We start from the raw sequence: 21,038 nt of genomic DNA on the forward strand, positions 1-21,038 counted from the left end.
CAAAATACACGTACCCCGCTCGCACAAGGCCTATCACGTGGGACACTTCCCACACACCCCCCAAAATACACGTACCCTGCTCGCACAAGACCTATTGCGTGGGACACTTCCTGTACACACCCCAAAATACACGTACCCTGCTTGCCCAAGCCGTATCACATGTGATAATTCCAGCGCAACCCAGGAATACACGTTCCCCGCTCGCGCGATTGCAGTGTTGCTGCCCTGTAAGCTGGTCCAGCGTTAGCGCGGCCCTTTGCGCTGCATTGGGGATTTCAATGGCTTTTCCTTGTGCAAGGGGCGTTCCTGGGGGCATAACTGGCGCTGCGGGATGTTCTCTGCGCCAGTGCTCATTATGGCTTGGGAATTCCATGAACACGCTGTAAGCAAGTGTCGGGGGGGAAATTCTGCCGGGGTCGGCCGGGCCGTCCGCAGACCTCCGGGCAGAGAGGCCCCAACTCCTCCCGTATATCCCAAAAGAGAGAGAGTATGAGACACACGCAAGAAGCAAGGTGACTCTGCTGTTTATTAGACAAAAACGGCAGGGATGGGTCAAGGATCGTACGCGTCCGTCCTGACACACACACAATCGTGGGGCTCGCAGGCCCTTTTTACCTTAGTATGACGCGCTACTTGCGTCACATTGGAAAGTTAGCAAAAAACCTATCGCCACTCTTAATTGGTTGCTCGCGTGGTAGGGTTAGTATAGCATATGTATAGAGAACAATGTTAGTGGTCAAGGTTTAGTCAGGTGATATATCTGGGTTGTCCCTACAATTAGATACATGAGAATTGTTACATGAAGACCCCTGATGATTGGTTAATGTTAATGGCGTCAGTGATAAGAGCCCCATGTTCTGATTGGTGCGCTCGCGAGCCTCCCAGTCTGGGACCATCGCTGTTCCCAGCTCTCGGTGCACCTGTCATTTGCAACAATGTTTCACTATGAGTACGTGCAGACAATGTGAGGACTTATTCATAAGCTGGAAGGCCGACTACTCCCACTGTCGCAGATGTCCATTGGGCCTTTTAATTGTATCTGCCTGTGTCTTGTAACGAGGGATCCAGACGCCTTTTCTGGCCTTGGCATCCTGTCAGGTTCGGCTTGGTCACGTGAGGTGGGACCGTGTTTGAGGCAGAATTCTGCACAATTAATATTGTTTTTCCACTGTGTGCCTGGTTTAATTTGCAGGTGTGACTTTGACGTTGGTGTGCGGCGTGCGAGGTTGCAACATCGTGCCCTTGATTGTCTGCTTTCGGAATGTGGGTTTGCAACATTGCGACCTTGGCTGTCTGCCTTCGCCGGGCTCATTCTGCAGGATCAGCAACCTGACTCTTGTTCTTTTAACGTCCATGGAAGCTCTTGCTTGCGGCCTACTTAGGCCTGGTGTATAGGTGGAACCGTTTGGTGCACAGGCGCTTTAGGTTATAGTATCATATTGTCTTATCCCCAGTATCGTGTCTTTGTTATATTTCTCATTATGGCACCTGGTTTTAGGAGAAGCGTAAGCAAGCTCTTTAGATGGGTTCATGATGCGTCTTGCGTTTCTGCATTTTGAGAGCCTATGTGGAAAATAATAAAGATGCACGTCTGTGAGTATGTCTGTCGCCTACGTCATAGCACTGAGTATATTCTTCGTGTAGATTGGTGCGGGAGTGTCCGGTGTGTATATTTGCACAGGTGTGCTGTCCGTTGGCTAGGTCGTCATGGCATCTCTAACGACGTGTAGGTTTTAGTCTAGTTGATCCGTGCCGCAGGTGTCGGCATGGACAGGGAGGGCTGCTGGGCAGGCAGATGGACACATCCGTATGTTCCTGTACCAGGGTATTTGGTCGTCTGGTAGATGGGCAAACTCTTCTCGTGGCGGGTGCCTGGGCCATGATCCTTTAGGCCAGGCGCGAGAGGGGAAGGACGGGAGCCTGGTCTTCCATTCTCCCACTTCACAAGAATGCTGTTTGGCGCACACGGCTAGCGCATGTTGGCGCATGCTCGCTCTCTGCGCTGCTCGAGTGCGCTGCCTCTGCGCTGAAATCTATGAATTACCCCGATAGTTTTACTCCCAATGTTATGACTAAGTTAGAGTTGATTTAAAATTATTGTTACAATGGAGGGGTGATGGGTCTATTTTACAGGTTTTGATCAAACCTTGTTTTCTGTCCTTTCACTAAAACTTTACAACTGATTTTAAAATTGAACCATACCTGGAGCAGAAGTTGGGCCTGTGCCTGGTGTTCCTAGAAATAAAATGATCATGTTGCATTCAGATAAATAGGTCTGCATATCAGAAGACGAAGCCACCCTAGTTGTACAGATTGGTGTTTAATACAATTATTGTTTGGTTGGAGAGGCGATAGATGTATTATAAAATGGATCATACATTGATTGAAGTGCAATGGAATTATGTATGGCTCACTTACATAGATGTGCAAATTAGAAAATGAAAACACTTAGTTTTACTCTCAATTTCATGACTAGATTAGTGTTGATGTAAAATGATTGTTGCAATGGAGAGATATTGGATATATTATGAAGGTTTTGATCAAACCATGTTTTCTGTCCTTTCTATCACATTTAACAATTCATTTTAAAATTGAACCATACCTGGAGCATAGGTTGGACTTATGGCTGGTGTTCGTAGAAAAATAATCATGACGTTGAATTCAAATAAATAAGTCTGCATATCACAAGATGAAACTACCCTAGATGTATCCCCAATTTGATAATTAGATTAGTGTTTAATAAATTGATTGCTTGGATTGAGGAGCAATGAGTGCATTATGAAATGGATGACAAATTGCATGGGAGTGGAATGAAATTATGTATTGCTCCATTAAGTAAAACTGAAACAAGAATTATTAGCTATTAGTTCAAATGAACATCAGATAAATAATTAATGCTACACTTCGTTGATAGCATTAAATCGTTCTTGCGTGGTGACTCAAAAATCTTACAATGTATATATTTTAATTTAGAATATACTTGGTTTATGAGGAGTTCTAATATCCATTATTTTCAAAGCAAAACTGATAATTATTTAACTAAAATATGTAACCCTCCATGCCTCAAAGTCATGTAACCCCAATGATTTCATTGAAAACCTGAATAAATTCTAAAAGAGATGATGGTTTAAAATGTAACATCATTTCTAATTAAGCATGCATTGATATTTGGTATGTTAATGCATGCAAAGAAGAACATTATATATTTCAATCAGTCATTTAAGCACTAATATTAATAGAGAAGACGGAGATGGTTGAATAATAGCATAATGTCTAAGTGCACCAAACATGAATAATATTAAGGAAAGTTGTTCATTACACAATCATGTTGAATTGAAATAAAGGAGTATGCATATGAGAAGATCAAAAATATATAGTTTTACTCCCAATGTTATGACTAAATTAGAGTTGACTTAAATTATTGTTACAATGAAGGGGTGATGGGTCTTTTATAAAGGTTTTGATCAAACCTTGTTTTCTGTTCTTCCACTAACACTTTACAACTGATTTTAAAATTGAACCATACCTGGAGCAGAAGTTGGGCCTGTGCCTGGTGTTCCTAGAAATAAAATGAGCATGTTACAATCAGATAAATAGGTCTGCATATCAGAAGACGAAGCCACCCTAGTTGTACTGCCAAGATGATGAACAGATTAGTGTTGAATACAATTATTGTTTGGTTGGAGAGGCGATGGATGTGTTATAAAATGGATGATACATTGATTGATGTGCAATGGAATTGTGCATTACTCCCTTTTTAGAAAATGAAAACACTTAGTTTTACCCTCAATTTCATGATTAAATTAGTGTTGATGTAATATGATTTTTGCAATGGAGAGTTGGTGGATATATTATAAAGGTTTTGATCAAACCTTGTTTTCTGTCTTTTCTATTATATTTTACAAATTATTTTAAAATAAAACCACAGCTGGAACATAGGTTGGGCCGGTCGCTGGTGTTCCTAGAAAAATAATGCTGATGTCGAATTCAAATAAATACGTCTGCAAATCAGAAGACGAAAGCACCCTAGATTTACTCCCAATGTGATAAATAGATTAGTGTTTAATACATTGATTGCTTGTAAGAGAGGCAATGATTGTATTATAAAATGGGTGACAAATTGAATGGATGTTGAATGGAATAATGTGTGCCTTCATTAACTAAATCAAACATGAATTATTTGATATTAGTTCAAATGAAAATCAAATAAATAATTGATGTTAAACTGTATTGATAACATGAAATCGTTCTTTCGTGGTGACTCAAATATCATCTTACAATGTACATTTTAATTTAGAATATACTTGGTTTATGAAGAGTTCTGATATCGATTATTTTCAAAGCAAAACTGATAATTATTTAACTAAAATATGTAAGCCTCCATGCCTCAAGGTCATGTAACCCTAATGTTTTCATTGAAAACCTGAATAAATTCTAAAAGAGATGATGGATGTAAAATGTAACATCATTTCTAATTAAGCATGCATCGATCTTTGGTATGTTAATGCATGCAAAGAAGAACAGTATATATTTGAATCAGTCATTTAATCACAAATATTAATAGAGAAGAGGGAGATGGATGAGTAATAACATAATGTGTGACTGCATGAAACATGAATAATATTAAGGAAATTTGTTCATAACAAAATCATGTTGAATTGAAATAAAGGAGTATGCATATGAGAAGATCAAAAACACATCGTTTTACTCCCAATGTTATGACTACATTAGAGTTGATTTAAAATGATTGTTACAATGGAGGGGTGATGGGTCTATTTTACAGGTTTTGATCAAACCTTGTTTTCTGTCCTTTCACTAAAACTTTACAACTGATTTTAAAAGTGAACCATACCTGGAGCAGAAGTTGGGCCTGTGCCTGGTGTTCCTAGAAATAAAATGATCATGTTGCATTCAGATAAATAGGTCTGCATATCAGAAGACGAAGCCACCCTAGTTGTACAGATTGGTGTTTAATACAATTATTGTTTGGTTGGAGAGGCGATAGATGTATTATAAAATGGATCATACATTGATTGAAGTGCAATGGAATTATGTATGGCTCACTTACATAGATGTGCAAATTAGAAAATGAAAACACTTAGTTTTACTCTCAATTTCATGACTAGATTAGTGTTGATGTAAAATGATTGTTGCAATGGAGAGATATTGGATATATTATGAAGGTTTTGATCAAACCATGTTTTCTGTCCTTTCTATCACATTTAACAATTCATTTTAAAATTGAACCATACCTGGAGCATAGGTTGGACTTATGGCTGGTGTTCCTAGAAAAATAATCATGACGTTGAATTCAAATAAATAAGTCTGCATATCACAAGATGAAACTACCCTAGATGTATCCCCAATTTGATAATTAGATTAGTGTTTAATAAATTGATTGCTTGGATTGAGGAGCGATGAGTGCATTATAAAATGGATGACAAATTGCATGGGAGTGGAATGAAATTATGTATTGCTCCATTAAGTAAAACTGAAACAAGAATTATTAGCTATTAGTTCAAAAGAACATCAGGTAAATAATTAATGTTACACTTTGTTGATAACATTAAATCGTTCTTGCGTGGTGACTCAAATATCATCTTAAAATGTACATTTTAATTTAGAATATACTTGGTTTATGAGGAGTTCTAATATCCATTATTTTCAAAGCAAAACTGATCATTATTTAACTAAAATATGTAAACCCTCCATGCCTCAAGGTCATGCAACCCCAATGTTTTCATTGAAAACCTGAATAATTTCTAAAAGAGATGATGGATTTAAAATGTAATATCATTTTTAATTAAGCATGCATCGATATTTGGTATGTTAATACATGCAAAGATTAAGCACTAATATTAGTAGAGAAGAGGGAGATGGATGAGTAATAGCATAATGTGTGACTGGATGAAACATGAATAATATTAAGGAAAGTTGTTCATAACAAAATCATGTTGAATTGAAATAAAGGAGTACGCATATGAGACGATCAAAAACACATAGTTTTACTCCCAATTTTATGACTAAATTAGAGTTGATTTAAAATGATTGTTACAATGGAGGGGTGATGGCTCTATTATACAGGTTTTGATAAAACCTTGTTTTCTGTCCTTTCACTAACACTTTACAACTGATTTTAAAATTGAACCATACCTGGAGCAGAAGTTGGGCCTGTGCCTGGTGTTCCTAGAAATAAAATGATCATGTTGCATTCAGATAAATAGGTCTGCATATCAGAAGACAAATCCACCCTAGTTGTACTCCCTAGATGATGAACAGATTAGTGTTGAATACAATTATTGTTTGGTTGAATTGGCGATTTATGTGTTATAAAATGGATGATACATTGATTGAAGTGCAATGGAATTATGTATCACTCCCTTTTTAGAAAATGAAAACACATTAGATTTACTCTCAATTTCATGACTAAATTAGTGTTGATGTAAAATGATTGTTGCAATGGAGAGTTAGTGGATATATTATAATGGTTTTGATCAAACCTTGCTTTCCGTCCTTTCTATTTCATTTTACAATTTATTTTAAAATTGAACCATAGCTGGAGCATAGGTTGGACTTATGGCTGATGTTCCTAGAAAAATAAGGATGATGTTGAATTCAAATAAATAGGTCTGCATATCAGAAGACGAAAGCACCCTAGACTTACTCCCAATTTGATAAATATATTAATGTTTAATAAATTGATTGCTTGGGTGAGAGAGGATTGTATTATAAAATGGGTGACACATTGAATGGAAGTGGAATGGAATAAAGTATGGCTCCATTAACTAAAGCATACAAGAATTATTTGCTATTAGTTCAAATGAACATCAGATAATTGATGTTAAACTTTATTGATAACATGAAAGCGTTCTTTCGTGGTGACTCAAATATCATCTTACAATGTACATTTTAATTTAGAATATAATTGGTTTATGAAGAGTTCTGATATCCATTATTATAAATGCAAAACTGATAAATATGTAACTAAAATAAGTAACCCTCCATGACTCAAGGTCATGTAACCCCAATGTTTTCATTGAAAACCTGAATATTTTCTAAAAGACATGATGGATTTAAAATGTAACATAATTTTTAATTAAGCATGCATAGATGTTTGGTATGTTAATGCATGCAGATAAAGCACTAATATTAATACAGAAGAGTGAGATGGATGAGTAATAACATAATGTGTGACTGGATGAAACATGATTAATATTAAGGAAAGTTGTTCATAACAAAATCATGTTGAATTGAAATAAAGGAGTATGCATATGAGAAGATCAAAAACACATAGTTTTACTCACAATTTTATGACTAAATCAGAGTTGATTTAAAATGATTGTAACAATGGAGGGTTGAAGGGTCTATTATACAGGTTTTGATAAAGCTTTGTTTTCTGTCCTTTCACTAACACTTTACAACTGATTTTAAAATTGAACCATACCTGGAGCAGAAGTTAGGCCTGTTCCTGGTGTTCCTAGAAATAAAATGATCATGTTACATTCAGATAAATAGGTCTGCATATCAGAAGACGAAGCCACCCTAGTTGTACAGATTAGTGTTTAATACAATTATTGTTTGGTTGGAGAGGCGACAGATGTATTATAAAATGGATGATACATTGATTGAAGTGCAATGGAATTATTTATGGCTCACTTAGAATATATTTGGTTCATGAGGAGTTCTGACATCTGTTATTTTCAAGCAAAACGGATTATTATTTTACGTAAACATGTATCCCTCCATGCCTCATGGTGTTTCTTTTTGTGGGTGCCAGGATTTCTGGGATGGTGGTATAATTTTGAGTTTCTGAGTTGTACATTCTACCTGAATTTAATAGGTGTAGGAGAAGAAAAAGCAATGAGAACACCTAATGTATTTTTTAAGAGTAAGAGAAGGCCAAAGCACTACAAATCCTGCATGATTTATCTAGGCATAGAAGATAAATCACAGATAACACCAAATGCATTTTCCATTTTACATTTAGTAGGTATAGAAGAAGGCCAAAGCACTGAAATCTTCACATGCATTTGTAGGCAGAGAGGGCTATAAAAGCACTGAGCACCGCATATGCTTTCACTATGTGTAAGAGAAAGCCAAAGCATGAGAACGCTGCGTCCATTTACAAGGCATAGTAGAAGGCCTAAGCACTCTGTATCCCATGTGAACTTAGTAGGTGTAGGAAAAGGCCAAAGAACTGAGTACCCTACGTGCATTTTGAAAGCAGAGGAATAGATCAAACAACTAAGAACCCCACCTGCATTAACAGGCATAAGGGAAGGCTAAAGTACAGAGTAACCCAGATGCATTTACTAGACGTAGGAGAAGGCCAAAACACAGAGAAACTCTCACTGACATGCTAGTTGTAGGAGAAGGCCACAGCACTGACATCGCTATGTGCATTTTAGTTAAGTGTTCCAGAGAAAGGCCCAGCCACCACAAAACATCTATTGAATGCAAGAGATAGGAACAAAGTATTCTTATGAGGAACAATGGGGCCTTGAGAGGACCTACTGAAACTGTTGGACCTATTCCTTAAGGGGCTATGTGTGTGAGATACGTAGGACCTTAAAATAAATCCTGTAATTCACAGCTGAACAATACAGCCATCTACAAGCTTGTGTTATATGGTAAAACATCTTCAGTTTGGGAAACATGCTTCTGAATTTACTGAAGGCTTATGATCAGACCTACTGATGCCCAGATATACATTGTTACTATAGGTAAGCCATACAGCTGCAAATGCATTGACAACAGAGACCTTATAGAGGAAAGAAACAAAGGTAGTTGATATCTAAACCATTGATGCTGGATTAGATTAAAACTCAACACTTTGTTAGTTTGGAGCCTCATTAAGAGGCTGCGTGAAGTCATGTAAAACTCCCAGGATTCTAACGTTCTCATTCGTGGCAGAGTTATTTTGATAGAGTGAGCATATTGCAGAAAAAGCAGAACAGTTTTTACTCCTGTACCTCTTTTGCCCTACCATTAAATATCCTCTCCTCCTTTTCTCAATCCCTTCTTAAATCTCAACTTGGGAGTCTTACATTTCCATTCATCCTCCCATTCTGCCTTTTCTTTTGGCCCTTGTGGATCTTGTGTTCTCTGACTGCCTGTTCCAGTTTTTGTCTGCACCTTCTCATTTCTACAGCTTTTGATTCTTTCTCCCACCTCTGTCTTTAGTTATGTGTCTCTCCCCATTGCTCGTCCCCTTTCTACTATTCTCTTTTGTTCAGCCTCTGGTATGTCTCTGCACTCTTCTCTGTTGTCCCTTTTTTCTCACTGCCATTCTGTTTCTCCCTATTCTGTCTCACTTGTCTCTTTCCTTGATTTCATACTCTCTCTTTTGAATCCTTCATTCTTGATCTCTAATGTACCTTTCTCTCTCCCCTGTCCTGCCCCTGATTCCTACCACGTCTCCCTTCTCTCTCATCCTTGTCCTTTCTCTCATTGTTCCCTTGTATGCTTCCCTCCCTTCTGCCTACTCCATTTTCTCACCTCTATCTGCATCCCTTTGCATCTCTAATCTCCCTTACTTTTCTTGGTGTCTCCTATTAGACTCCCATTCTTTAACACACTGTTTTCCCTCCATCCAATCACATTGCTCCATCAATAATCTCTTTTCTGTAGCTCCTATTAACCCATCCTCTTGTTCTCTTTTTTGCTGCCTCATATGATGCCTCCATTCATTCTATCCTTTCTCCAACCCATTGTACACTTTCTTTCTATTGTCTTTCAGTCAATCTTTCTTTTCTCTCCTTCTCGTTTTGTCTCACCTCCCTCCCTCTGCCTCTACCATCTTGACTCTGTCACAATAATCTGTCTCTCCTGTTTACACCCTTCCTCATAGAGTCTATATTTTAAGTTTTCTTTTCTCTCTTCTCTTTTTTATCCTGTTCTGACTAATTCGTGCCATTTCTCTCCTTCCTAGTCTGCTTCCACTCTAGGTTTGTCTCTCCGTTTCCTGCATTTCTTCTTTCTTCTGACAGACAGGTACAGGTAACTTGCAACAAAAACCCCATTCTGACTGCTGAAGTATTCCCCTAAGCATCCACGCAACTGTCAAAACAGGTAGATTAAAAGGAGGTGGCTGGGCCTACTGCATTGACCACTATGGACCCTGCCAAGAAAAAGGACAAACACGCTTGTAGGCATGATCCACATGGAAAAGGACCTAATTAAGTTTTGGTTTCATTTGGCATTAACACTGTTATCCAATGACTACAGTGCCCACTATGTTTCCTGTAAGCTATGATATTTGGACATGTCTCCCCACCCAAATGGCATGACCTCACAGTTCTAAGATGATTACATGATTACAACAGTAACATTTTTAATGCTGTAATATTCCATCATGCCTTGTCTAAGCCTCCCTTAAACAATTATATTTATTGATCTTGTTCCACATGAATGAAATCTATAGTCCTAAAAAAAGAACTGCCACAGGATTGTTGATTCATTCCTTCACCAGTTGCCCAATTCGACACCAGCGGTAAAAGGACAGAAAGTCTTATCCCTGTTCAAAGTATCCTATCTGCCCTTTGGTATTACAGAAAGGATTGAACCCGCCCTCCCACCCCCCTTACGTATTCTCATCTGTTAATCTCTCACAAGCAGAATGTAGACATTTCTAGTAGTTGATGTGGTGTAAGACCTAGTGTTGCGTCATATAAACATTGGAGGTACCTTTGCTAATCAAAGTTCAGAGTGTTTCAAGCAAAGAACCTCTGAACAGTAAGTTATCCCCAATGAAGAACCCTGTGCAATATCAGGCATCGAGCCTGAGAATTTGGTGCTCAATGAGGATATTGTGTCTTCTTGAATTTCTCGGTGTGTGATGCTAACGGCAATTGTTACTGAACGTTCTTCATGCAGTTCATTTTTATTGCTTGACCATGCATCTCTGTTGGGCACGTGTGTGTATTGGTCATTGAAGAAAAAGACTGACCTTTGAGGGTGCTTGGTGTGATCCTTTTTATTTTTGGGGACTCCACAGGCGCATTTTATTGTGGTTTGTGAACTGTGGAGAACATCAAAAGTGTCCAATGAGGGGATAGCCGTGTAAAGATTTATATTGCATTCTTTGGTGAGTACTTCCTTCTAACCTGAGGTTAAGTGGACATTGTTCCAAATTGCATGGCCATTTGTGGTCACCTCACTGCCACCTTCACACCTCAGTAATTTAGGACACAGAGGTGGTGGTGGAGGTTGCAAGCAGGCTCATTTTTCAAAAGGATTCATGTATTTATGGCCTTAGTAAAATGAGAACAATGAAGTGTGGCCTTCCATTTATATTGGAAATCATCAACACAATTATGGAATGTACTTATCGGTTTTGTGTACTTTTCCAGGGGAAAATGGTGCTTATCTAAAATGCACTGCTCATTTCTCTCCAGAATGTGTGTTATAGCCAAGTGAGCAATTATGGCGGGCTGTTCTTATCTAGTCCCAATTTCTTTTGAAAGCAACATCAACGAGAATTCTGTACTTCGCATATATTTATTGTTTCTAGTCATCTCAAAGCTATTTGTGAAATATCCACCGATTGTTGTCTCTAAGGAAAGAAATAGCAAACATATTTAATACACGATTCATGATGAAAATTACTTTTTAGTGAGTTAATGTTCAACACATTGAGGGCCTGATTTACGAAAAAAATGTAGCATTGGAAATTCCCATTGAAAACATTTTTGTAAATCAGGCCCACACTGGAGGAATTAGCGGATCTCATGTCCCTCTTTCTTTCCCCCTCGCCTCCATTCGAAATACATTTCCAAATATGAGTTTGCGCTAATAAATATGTGGACAAAAAAAAAATAATAATACAGAACCTTTACTCATTTCATGAGAGAGGACCTACTTTTCACCTACATATTTTACAGTGAAGTGTGAATATGAACGGAATAATGTGATTTCTGGCAACAATAAAACACAGAAACTAACATCACATGAACTCGTCATGGTAAGATGTCTGTGGCTCCTGCTTGGGCAAGCATAATGGGGGAGGTAGGTAAGGTTCCATCGTATGCGTGCATTCACGGGGACATTTCGGAAGAATTAAGGATGGGGCCTTCGGCATTGCAGAAAAACAGTGAACTAGTTACGTGCAAAGATGGCTACACTACCCTCTATGTCAGATGAGTTGCAGGGTGGGGGACAACGTCAGCAGAAGGCTTAATCAGGGGCTAGAAGGGAGTTTTCAGAATCCTCTGGAAATCTATATTGGGCACTTTAGAGCTAAGCGCTGTTAGTAAGGAAGCATGAGAGCCACTGTGGGCCAATGCATGTTCCATACCCCTGGTCTTGGTTTTAGTCAGATAATGCTTATGTATGGCAAGGACCTATCACATGCCTGACAAATCTAAGCCTGATCCAGGTTGATGCGACCAGCAATGACTGTGCAGGTCATTTGTATTGCTTGATAGCATTCCATAATAAGGGTTGGAAAGGAGGCTTTAGAGTTTCAGAAGACCATGAAAGTACACTGCCAATAATCATTAACACTTTCAATGCTCCATACAAGATCCTAAATAGTGAGACCATTTTTTACTTTGGCTGTATATCAGTCTTAATTCTGGGGACGGATGGGAGTGACAGAGTGAACTGCAGGTGCTGTCCTCCCTCTACCAAAGGGCTGAGAAAAAATTGACAAATTAAGCATTTCCCTAATGACAAGCAGGGAGACCAAGCTTATTCAGGAAGGTGCCATTATGAAACAGGGTGCTTTTTTGGGGCGACGGGCAGGCTAGAATGTCAAATGAAAGGCTATAAATGTGGGAAAAACTCACTGCACTATTCTCAAGAAGAACGAATAAAAGGGAATATATTGTAGACCTTTGGACTTTATTTTGTCTTTCTATGTGCATTATTATAGTGCTAGACTCTCAGTGTGTAAACTAAGTGATTGATTTGTGGGTGGGGGAACTACTGCACATTTTATACCACCCCCTCAGTAGAAGCATGCATTCTGCTACTTTGCTCGTATAGTACAGATGTTATTGGCTATGCCGAAGCTGCCAGTACAGTACAGTACTGTTCCAATGGACTGCCATAGGCCAGTTTGTGTTGCTCCTGTGGGTTATGCACTGTTGACAAGTGTCTGCAGAGAACTGTCTCTCTGTGTGAGGTAAACGTGGGATTCAATAGAAGGCGGCCAAACTTTGCAATAACAAAATTGCCGCCATGGGAGAGCAGGGGCCTTAGAATCAGATGCTTGGCTACAGTTGCCCCTGAAAGTGCAAGGACACCACTACAATGAAGGTGTGATGTAGCAGACACCAGTGACTGTTCTACAATCATACCAGTGATTCCATAGATCTCGGTACATCACTTAGTTAGCCTTTACTCAGCCTGAGAGCTAATCACTAGTAACTACCCGTTCATAGAGCCACTTGTCTATGTCCTTTGGGCCTCATGCATGAGTAATGTTTAATATTACTGAGGCCTTTATTGGCAGAGGTGTTCCTACAATGCTCATCTGAAGCTGTGGAAAGCCAAGGTGTTCTTAAATACAGGAATGCCTGTAGCGGGGATTAGGCTGTCACTTCTACATTCAGTGAAGGTGGAGTAACTTCAGCAGGCAATGACGTGCAGTCCCACATTCACTGAAAGAGGACTCTCTCTGACAAAAGAGAGACAAGTTTCACAGTCATTGAATCAGGAATAAGCACAACAGGGGCACTAGCTGAACGAGAGATAACAATAATCAGCGATGGCAAGTGTTAGCACAAAGGGGCACACTGTTGTGTGAAAGCACAACACCCCACATGTACTCCATGATGCTACACATGGGTGGCAGATCCCGCTCTTCGGCGATTGAAGAGACACATGCGGATTGATCTCTGTCTAGCCAAGTTAGTTCATGATATTGGGTATGTTAAGTGCATGCTACTGAAAAGTGCTTTCTACAAGTATGCTGGGTTGTAACCAGAGCTAGCAGTGGGCTCCGCCTATTGGCTGCAGTCAGAAACAAGGGAGAGCCAATGAAGGCCCATTCTATGGGCCTTTATTACCTGGATGCTCCCAAGCGATACATCCAGGAAACTGAGCTTAAAGGCAGCACACGGTAACTGCTATTTATATTTTGTAAAGGTAATTATGTCCCTCAAAGTAATTGAAAACCCAGAAAAGTGACTATGCTGCATTAAAACAAAAAAAGTTTCTCAATGTCAAATATATTACCCATCTGCTGCTCCTGAGGTTTACCAAGAGTTGTAGTTCGCTTATAAGTAACAATCTCTGATGGAAGAAAACAGCCATTATATTACATTAAAGTAACACCCAAAGTTCACAAATAGCACTGTCACGCTTACACGACTCTCACAGACACATCTATTGCCTTCAACCGTCAATAGGTAAGCAGTTGACGTCTTCTAGCAGTCACACATCTGAGAGTTCTGGCAGCTGATGAAATTCATTTGTGCCAAGGTTAGGTGGGCTTACTCACGCCATTGTTACTAACATGTAGTTTTGCTCTCCACTATGGGTGATTGCAGAAGACATAAGGCAACCAGATGCCATTGGTGCCTCATGCCATTTCTGCCATAGAGTGTATCACTCACAGGGGATGTAAGCCGTTAGCGCACATATTTGAACTGATGCCTTAGGTCCTGTCCCAATCAGAGGCAATCAAAAGGAAGCCTCTGTTCCTGGTGCTTTGTGTACAATTAGCCATTTTAGTTGTGGCATGTGTCAGCAGGATAGATGGCTATGCGTGAAAACTGTTTATGTAGTTAGCTTCTCCTATTAAGATTAGAAAAGGTTTTTACCTACAACAGTTTTATCTCCAGAAGTTAGACACGGGTATTGGTAGCTTGAACTGGTAGTGAGAGGCAGGGAAAAACCAGGCTACACTGGCCTCTCTCATTGGCTGAAGCGGAATTGCCACTTTGGAATTGGATGAGTCAAGAACATGGATGAAGGTGGCCATTTCACCACATTTCAGCCGTATTTTGTATGGGGCCAAGACCTACATAACCCACTCCCCGTCATCCCACCTCTCACTCCAATACACTAGAAATACATACGAAATATTTTCTTACCACACCCGCCCCCTACAAAAGGCCACACAAAAATGCAGTGAGACAGCTTTTCACTAAATGCAGTGAAATAACAGCACTGCGTGGGGTAGGGGGGTACCAAGGACATGTGGACCTTGCATCAAAATCATGCAAGACAGTGGGATTTATTAAATATATTTGTACCATTGTGTATCAACAGAGCAATAGCAGAGGACGTTTCTGTCACTGCTGCTCTATTTGGGTACTACCTGATTTACAGGTGCATGGATGGGGAGCCACTGTTGGATATTGTACAAACTGGGACGGGTGCCCTGACATCTAATACAGAATGTCTGCAGCATTAGTGAAAATAGCTATTTCTTATCTTACTCTTTTTTTTAACCAACTAGTCTCGGGAGGATAGCTCAGGGGCAAAGTGCTCACCTTGGAAGCAAGACGACACTGAGGAACACAGGTTTGATCACCGCGTCCGCGTTCAGAAACCTCTGAGTATTAAGCGTGTTATAAATAACCTATCATATCATAAAATATTTACAACCTCAACATTTTTTATGGTTTACCCTACATGGCGGCAGGGCTCCCTAGTCCAATTCAGGCATAATCAATTCAAGCAGGACTCCAGGACTGACTCACGGACAGACCCGGAGTCGTGCAAGCTTGCAGGTAGACTGACGGGGTCAGCACAGAAGTAGGAAATCTACCAGCAGAGTGACTGAAAATAAGGAAGTCAAGCTATATGAATGCAAAGAAACAGAGAGTTGTGTTTACAATGCAAAGTAAAGGTTCCCCGATATAACCAATACGTTTTGCTTCATTCTATGACAAAATCGGGTCGAGTCTTTCCTAGAAGCAGTACTACCCCTTCTTTGCTTTACAATGCAAAGTATACCTTAGAAGAGGAGTTTATCCAGCAACAGAAATCTGATACCAGAAACGTTCAGCAACACATTAAAAAGCATCAGACTCTTTACATACTCTCCACCTCTCTCTGCTAAATCTCAGGACATCCTGTCCTCTATGTCCTCTTCCTCTCTCGGCCCCTTTTGGCCATCTCTACCTCTCCTCCTTCTTTTTCCTCTTTCTCTTCGACAACACCTGACGAGGTTTCTAGACAATTCCGATCTATGAAAGTGTCGTCCAAACAGGTGCTCCGCTGCTCCTCCAGAACCATCAAAGCCCATATTGACACCCTCGCTCCAGCCTTGTGCACCCACTCCTCAAGAAGCCGTCTGCTGATCCTACCTGCCCGGAAAACTATCGCTCAATCTCCATCACCCCTTTCCTGAGCAAACTCTTGGAAAAGCTTGCCATCTCCCAGCTTACTCTCCACACCGAATCTGTTGGTTGTCTCCAGGACCATCAGTCTGGCTTCAGAGCTGCCAGAGGCATGAAAACAGCTCTCCTTAACACCTGTGCTGCTCTCTAACCTTGATTCCAGCATTCCGTCTGTTCTCATCCTTCATCTTTCCTCTGCTTTCGACAGGGTCAACGTCGCCATCCTGATCAATCGACTCTGTGAGAACCTGGGCATCACGGATCAGACCCTAGAGTGACTGACCTACTTCCACTTGGACCGCCACTCCGCTCCCAGGTCCATCGTGGTCCCATTCTCTCTGCCACCTCTCTCTACCTGTGGCATTCCCAAGGACTCTATCCTCTCACACTGGTTTTCCAACCTCTACTTGGGCACTTTGGCCTCCCTGATCTCTACCTTCTCCTCTAACTTTCAGTGTTATGCGGATGACTCAGCTTTCCTTCAGGCTCCCCTCAGCCTCCTCTCCTCTCTTGCTCATTCCTGACTGTCTATCCACGATTCAGGATTGGTGCGCCTCCAACGATCTTTGCCTTAATGCCAGTAAGACAGAGATCCTTCTCATTGGGACCCTTGACTCTGCGTTTACTCTCTCACTATAGCAGACCACCTTGGGCCCTCTTCCTTTGCCTTCCTGTGAGGCAAAAAACCTTGGTGTCATCTTCAACGCCACATTCTCTTTCTCTCCTCACATCTCGGACATCACCAAGAAGTCCCACTACCAGCTGCTCCTCCTAAAAGGGACTCTTCCCTTTCTCACTCTCCACCAGAAGCTCACTGTCTGTAAGCCGGACTACTGCAACAGCCAGTTTCTCAATCTGTCTTCCTCTAATCTCCGTCATCTGCAACTAATCCAGAACAGGACTGCAAGACTTAGCCTTGGCCTCAAGCCCTGGGATTGTATTTCTCCAGCCCTGAAATCTCTCCACTGGCTGCAAGGATCAAGTTCAAGAACCTTTGTATTGCCCACAAGGCTTTCTGGGGCCAGAGCCCACACTAAATCCAATGCTCTCTTCCAAAATACCTTCTTTCTCTAGCCCTTCACTCAGCTACCTCCAACTCTCTAAGGCTTAGCCATTTCTCCAGGCAGAGAGTGGAGGTAGACCTCTCTCCTCTGCTAGTGCCTCCCTCTGGAATGGCCTCCCTGCCCCTCTCAAACTTGAGCTGGACAACCTGCAGTTTCGGAAGCAGATCAAAACTTTCCTCTTCTCCACTGCTTTCGCTCTCTCTCCCCCCTGCTGACCTATCTGACCTACCTGTCTGCTGTACCCACTGGCTGCTTGGCTACCCTCAGAGTCCCTCTGAGTCCAGGCTCTTTCTTGATTGGTCACCATTGCACTGACTCTGAGCCTACCATGCACTTAGGGGCTGTAACTGTAAACCTGCAGTCCCTTGTTCTCCTTGCACAACCAATAGCCGCTCTGCCCTGGCTGCACTTAGAGCATTGCTGCCCTGTTTTCCCCTCCCCTCTCACTTGCACTCCCCCTCCCTTTCCCATTGCACTTCTCGTTCTCGCAGTGACACAAGGCCTAGTGAGATTGTTTGTCTTGTCCTCCCTCTATCATCCCTCCCTTGTGTACACTTGCGTTATAAATGACTTGTATCATATCATATCATTTTATCACAGATGACCAGAAAAACATACAATGCCGCAGTAAGAAATGGCTAGACCCGCAGCACCCAAATGCCAATCTAGCCAGGTAATTAAAGTTAGCAGGACTTGTTTATCAGAAATGTCCAGTTAAAAGAAAGTCATGCCAAACTGAGGAATGACTAGATTGGCTGCATCAAAATGCCTCTCTAGCCACTAATACCACAAATCATGCCTGCTTAGCCTGGACATGGACAACCATTATGATTTATCACACAATCCCGCCCCCCCACACATCCACTCTCCCTCCCACCCACTACCCCAACCTCCACAATCAGCTCCTTGGCCCAGAATTACCTCTGCATCCCTCTTCCTTGTCCCAGAGCTTACGTATGAGGCTCCTTGTCTCATAGGTAAGTACTAGGATGAGGAGTAGTGGCGCTAGGAGTGATGAAGATTAAAGGTAGCTAAATCAGGCATTACCTCCATGTACCTCTACCTCTTCCCAGTACTTGTGCATAAGGCAGAGTGCCTCACACGCATGTACTGCCTCATATATAAGTACTGGGACTAGGAAGAATAGGGCTAGGAGTAAGTAAGGCATTAAACACAAGTAGTAGCGTAACGCCATTGAGTTGACTGGGCTTCAGCACTACCCCCCCTGACATTTTGGGCTATATTGACTCAACCTGGCTAACCTTTAGAGCAGTTGCCGGACCGAACAGGACACAGATGTTAAACGGCACCTGGTTTTTGCTGTTAACAAGAACCCAGCAATTACCAACGTAAAGCATTTCACTGTTAGTACCTGCATTCAAATGCCACATTGTTTAGGCAATTGAAATCGTGATGTGGGTTTAGTATGTGCATGCCAGGGGAGTGATTGGAAGGGTAGAGAGGGAACAGGAGACTTATAGGAGAGAGTTAACTGCTTGTAACATTGGATCTGCACTAGAATAGTCTCATTAAATGGCGTAAATAATTTGGATGCGCCCACACAAATAAGTTTCCCCCTCCCCACCGCATGTGAAGTTAGCACCTCTCCCAACATTTGAAGGGTTAGCCCCCCCGAAATGAAGGTTTTGTTGTGCTCCTGTACACAAGCACACACACCATTCACCATATACACACCCGGTCATCCATACATTTAAGTGTGCACCCTTTCACCATACACTCACACAGGCAGCCACCTATACATTTAAGTGTGCACCCTTTCACCATGCAGGCACACCCACACAGCCACCCATACATTTAAGTGTGCACCCTTTCACCATACACACACAGGCAGCCAGCTATACATTTGAGTGTGCACCCTTTCACCATAGACTCACACACGCACACGTCATGGAGTTGAGGGGAGCCCTATTACTTCAAAAAGAAATTGGGGCTCATTACGGGTCCAGCGGTAACCGTGCTGGTGCTACCGGCGGGTTGCCGCCAGACCCGTAAAAAATTACTATCGTCTGACTTCCCGGTGCCACCGTGCTATTTCAAATCCGGCGGCTGGGAAATCAGGTGCAAGTAAATTCGTTAATCCCCAGACTCCACGGGAATGGGGACACGGAAGCACCTGCACCATTGTTAATGGTGCTGGTGCTTCTGTGATAGGTCTGCCTACCGTGGCTGCTGTGCCTGGCGGGGTCAGACCTGTTGGGCACGGCAGCCCGACCAGGCAGACCTGTAATATGCCGGTCCGGAAACAACAGTGCCTGTAAGCTTACCAGCACCGTTGTTTCCGGACCGACATGTTCAGAATGAGCCCCATTGTTTCTTTTTTAAGTCACTATAACTTCATTAAGAAATTATTTCAGTTAAGGACCGAACCATAACCAAAATAATTTCTTTATGATGGCTGAGTGACTTCAAAAACAAACTATTTCTTTTTGAAGGCATAGGGCTCCCCCCCCCACCCAATGACATGGAGGCCTCCAGCCTAGGGTCTTCCATGTCATGGGGTAGGGGGGCCCTCAGACTTCAAAAAGAAAGTTTCTTTTTGTAGTCACTCTGCCTTCATAAAGAAATGATTTCTGTTACAGAAATGTTCTTTATGAATGCAGAGTGAATTTCAAAAGAAATTTTTTTTTTTAGAAAAAAATATTTTCATTTTTTTTATTTTTCTTTAACTGGGGCCCCCTCCCATGACATGGGCTGGCGGGGCTCCCCACACCGCGGGCCCCCCTGCACTGCGGGGGCTGCGGGGGCCCCTGTTACACCAGTGCCTACAACATCCCCATGCAGCCACCTCTTGAATGCAGCACTGTGGATAAATCAGTGGGTAATACCAAAGGGGCCACAGGGCTCGAGTGTTATACCACAGCGCAGGGGTTTCCACCCTTGGCTCTACAGATGTTTTGTACTACAATTCCCATCAGCTCCACCCAGCATAGTCAATGTCGAGACACCATGGGAGTCATAATACAAAACATCTGAAGAGCTGCAGGTTGCATATCCATGCCAAAGTATTAGACAGTGCAAAATGTGGCACAATTCCATACCTCTGGCATGCTGTCCAACCTGGACCACTAGCTCTGAACACATTTCTTATGTTATTCAGACAATAGTCTCTACAATGATGATGTATATAATCAAACGTCTTTGTTGTTGATACATGGGCATGAGCACCACGTTAACTGTGTTATTCTACCCTCATTCTGTACACAATAGTGAGTGAATCCCCTTGAATTCCTCATCTACCTTTTTAAAATTGCTGAAAATCCTTGTGGCAATCTGAGGTTTTAAACATATTGAATGTGTATGCAATTTTGATCAATCACAAAGCCAATACTGCAAGCTAGGGTTGTATTTTGTTAAAAATGTTGGTAGGTGTTGAATAGAGGATCCCATGACTATGACGTTCACAGTGATCGGGACAGTTTATCTCTCAGGCTATTGTCAAAATTGATGTGAAAATTGGTTATGGCAATGTATATGTGGTTGTTATAAGCCGTGTGTTGTCTTAATATTAAGAGAGAAAAACATTTTCTCCTGGACATTTGTAGTATGTGTTACTACTAAACAAATCAGTGGTATACATTTTGCTGATTTCAGAAGAAAATGTCTGTTGCCTCTCTCTGAGATGGGTACTGGACAGCCGAAGGTCACACACATCTCTGTG

At 41.5% G+C, this 21,038-nt stretch overlaps 1 protein-coding gene across 50 annotated transcripts in view; it reads right to left on the bottom strand.

Moving 5' to 3' along the window:
* LOC138513982 (mucin-19) overlaps positions 1-21,038 on the bottom strand; it is a 1,848,798-nt gene that overhangs the window by 709,741 nt on the left and 1,118,019 nt on the right. For 17 of the 50 annotated variants that reach the window (XM_069629209.1, XM_069629203.1, XM_069629199.1 and 14 more), the window contains one exon: positions 7,445-7,477. The exons of the other annotated variants lie outside the window; for them this stretch is intronic. In XM_069629209.1, coding sequence (XP_069485310.1) covers positions 7,445-7,477 — 33 coding nt within the window. The remainder of the gene's footprint in view (positions 1-7,444; positions 7,478-21,038) is intronic. 50 annotated transcript variants of the gene reach the window in all.

Source organism: Ambystoma mexicanum, chromosome 12, assembly GCF_040938575.1.
Source record: "Ambystoma mexicanum isolate Mex_15411 chromosome 12, UKY_AmexF1_1, whole genome shotgun sequence".
Lineage (NCBI taxonomy): Eukaryota > Metazoa > Chordata > Amphibia > Caudata > Ambystomatidae > Ambystoma > Ambystoma mexicanum.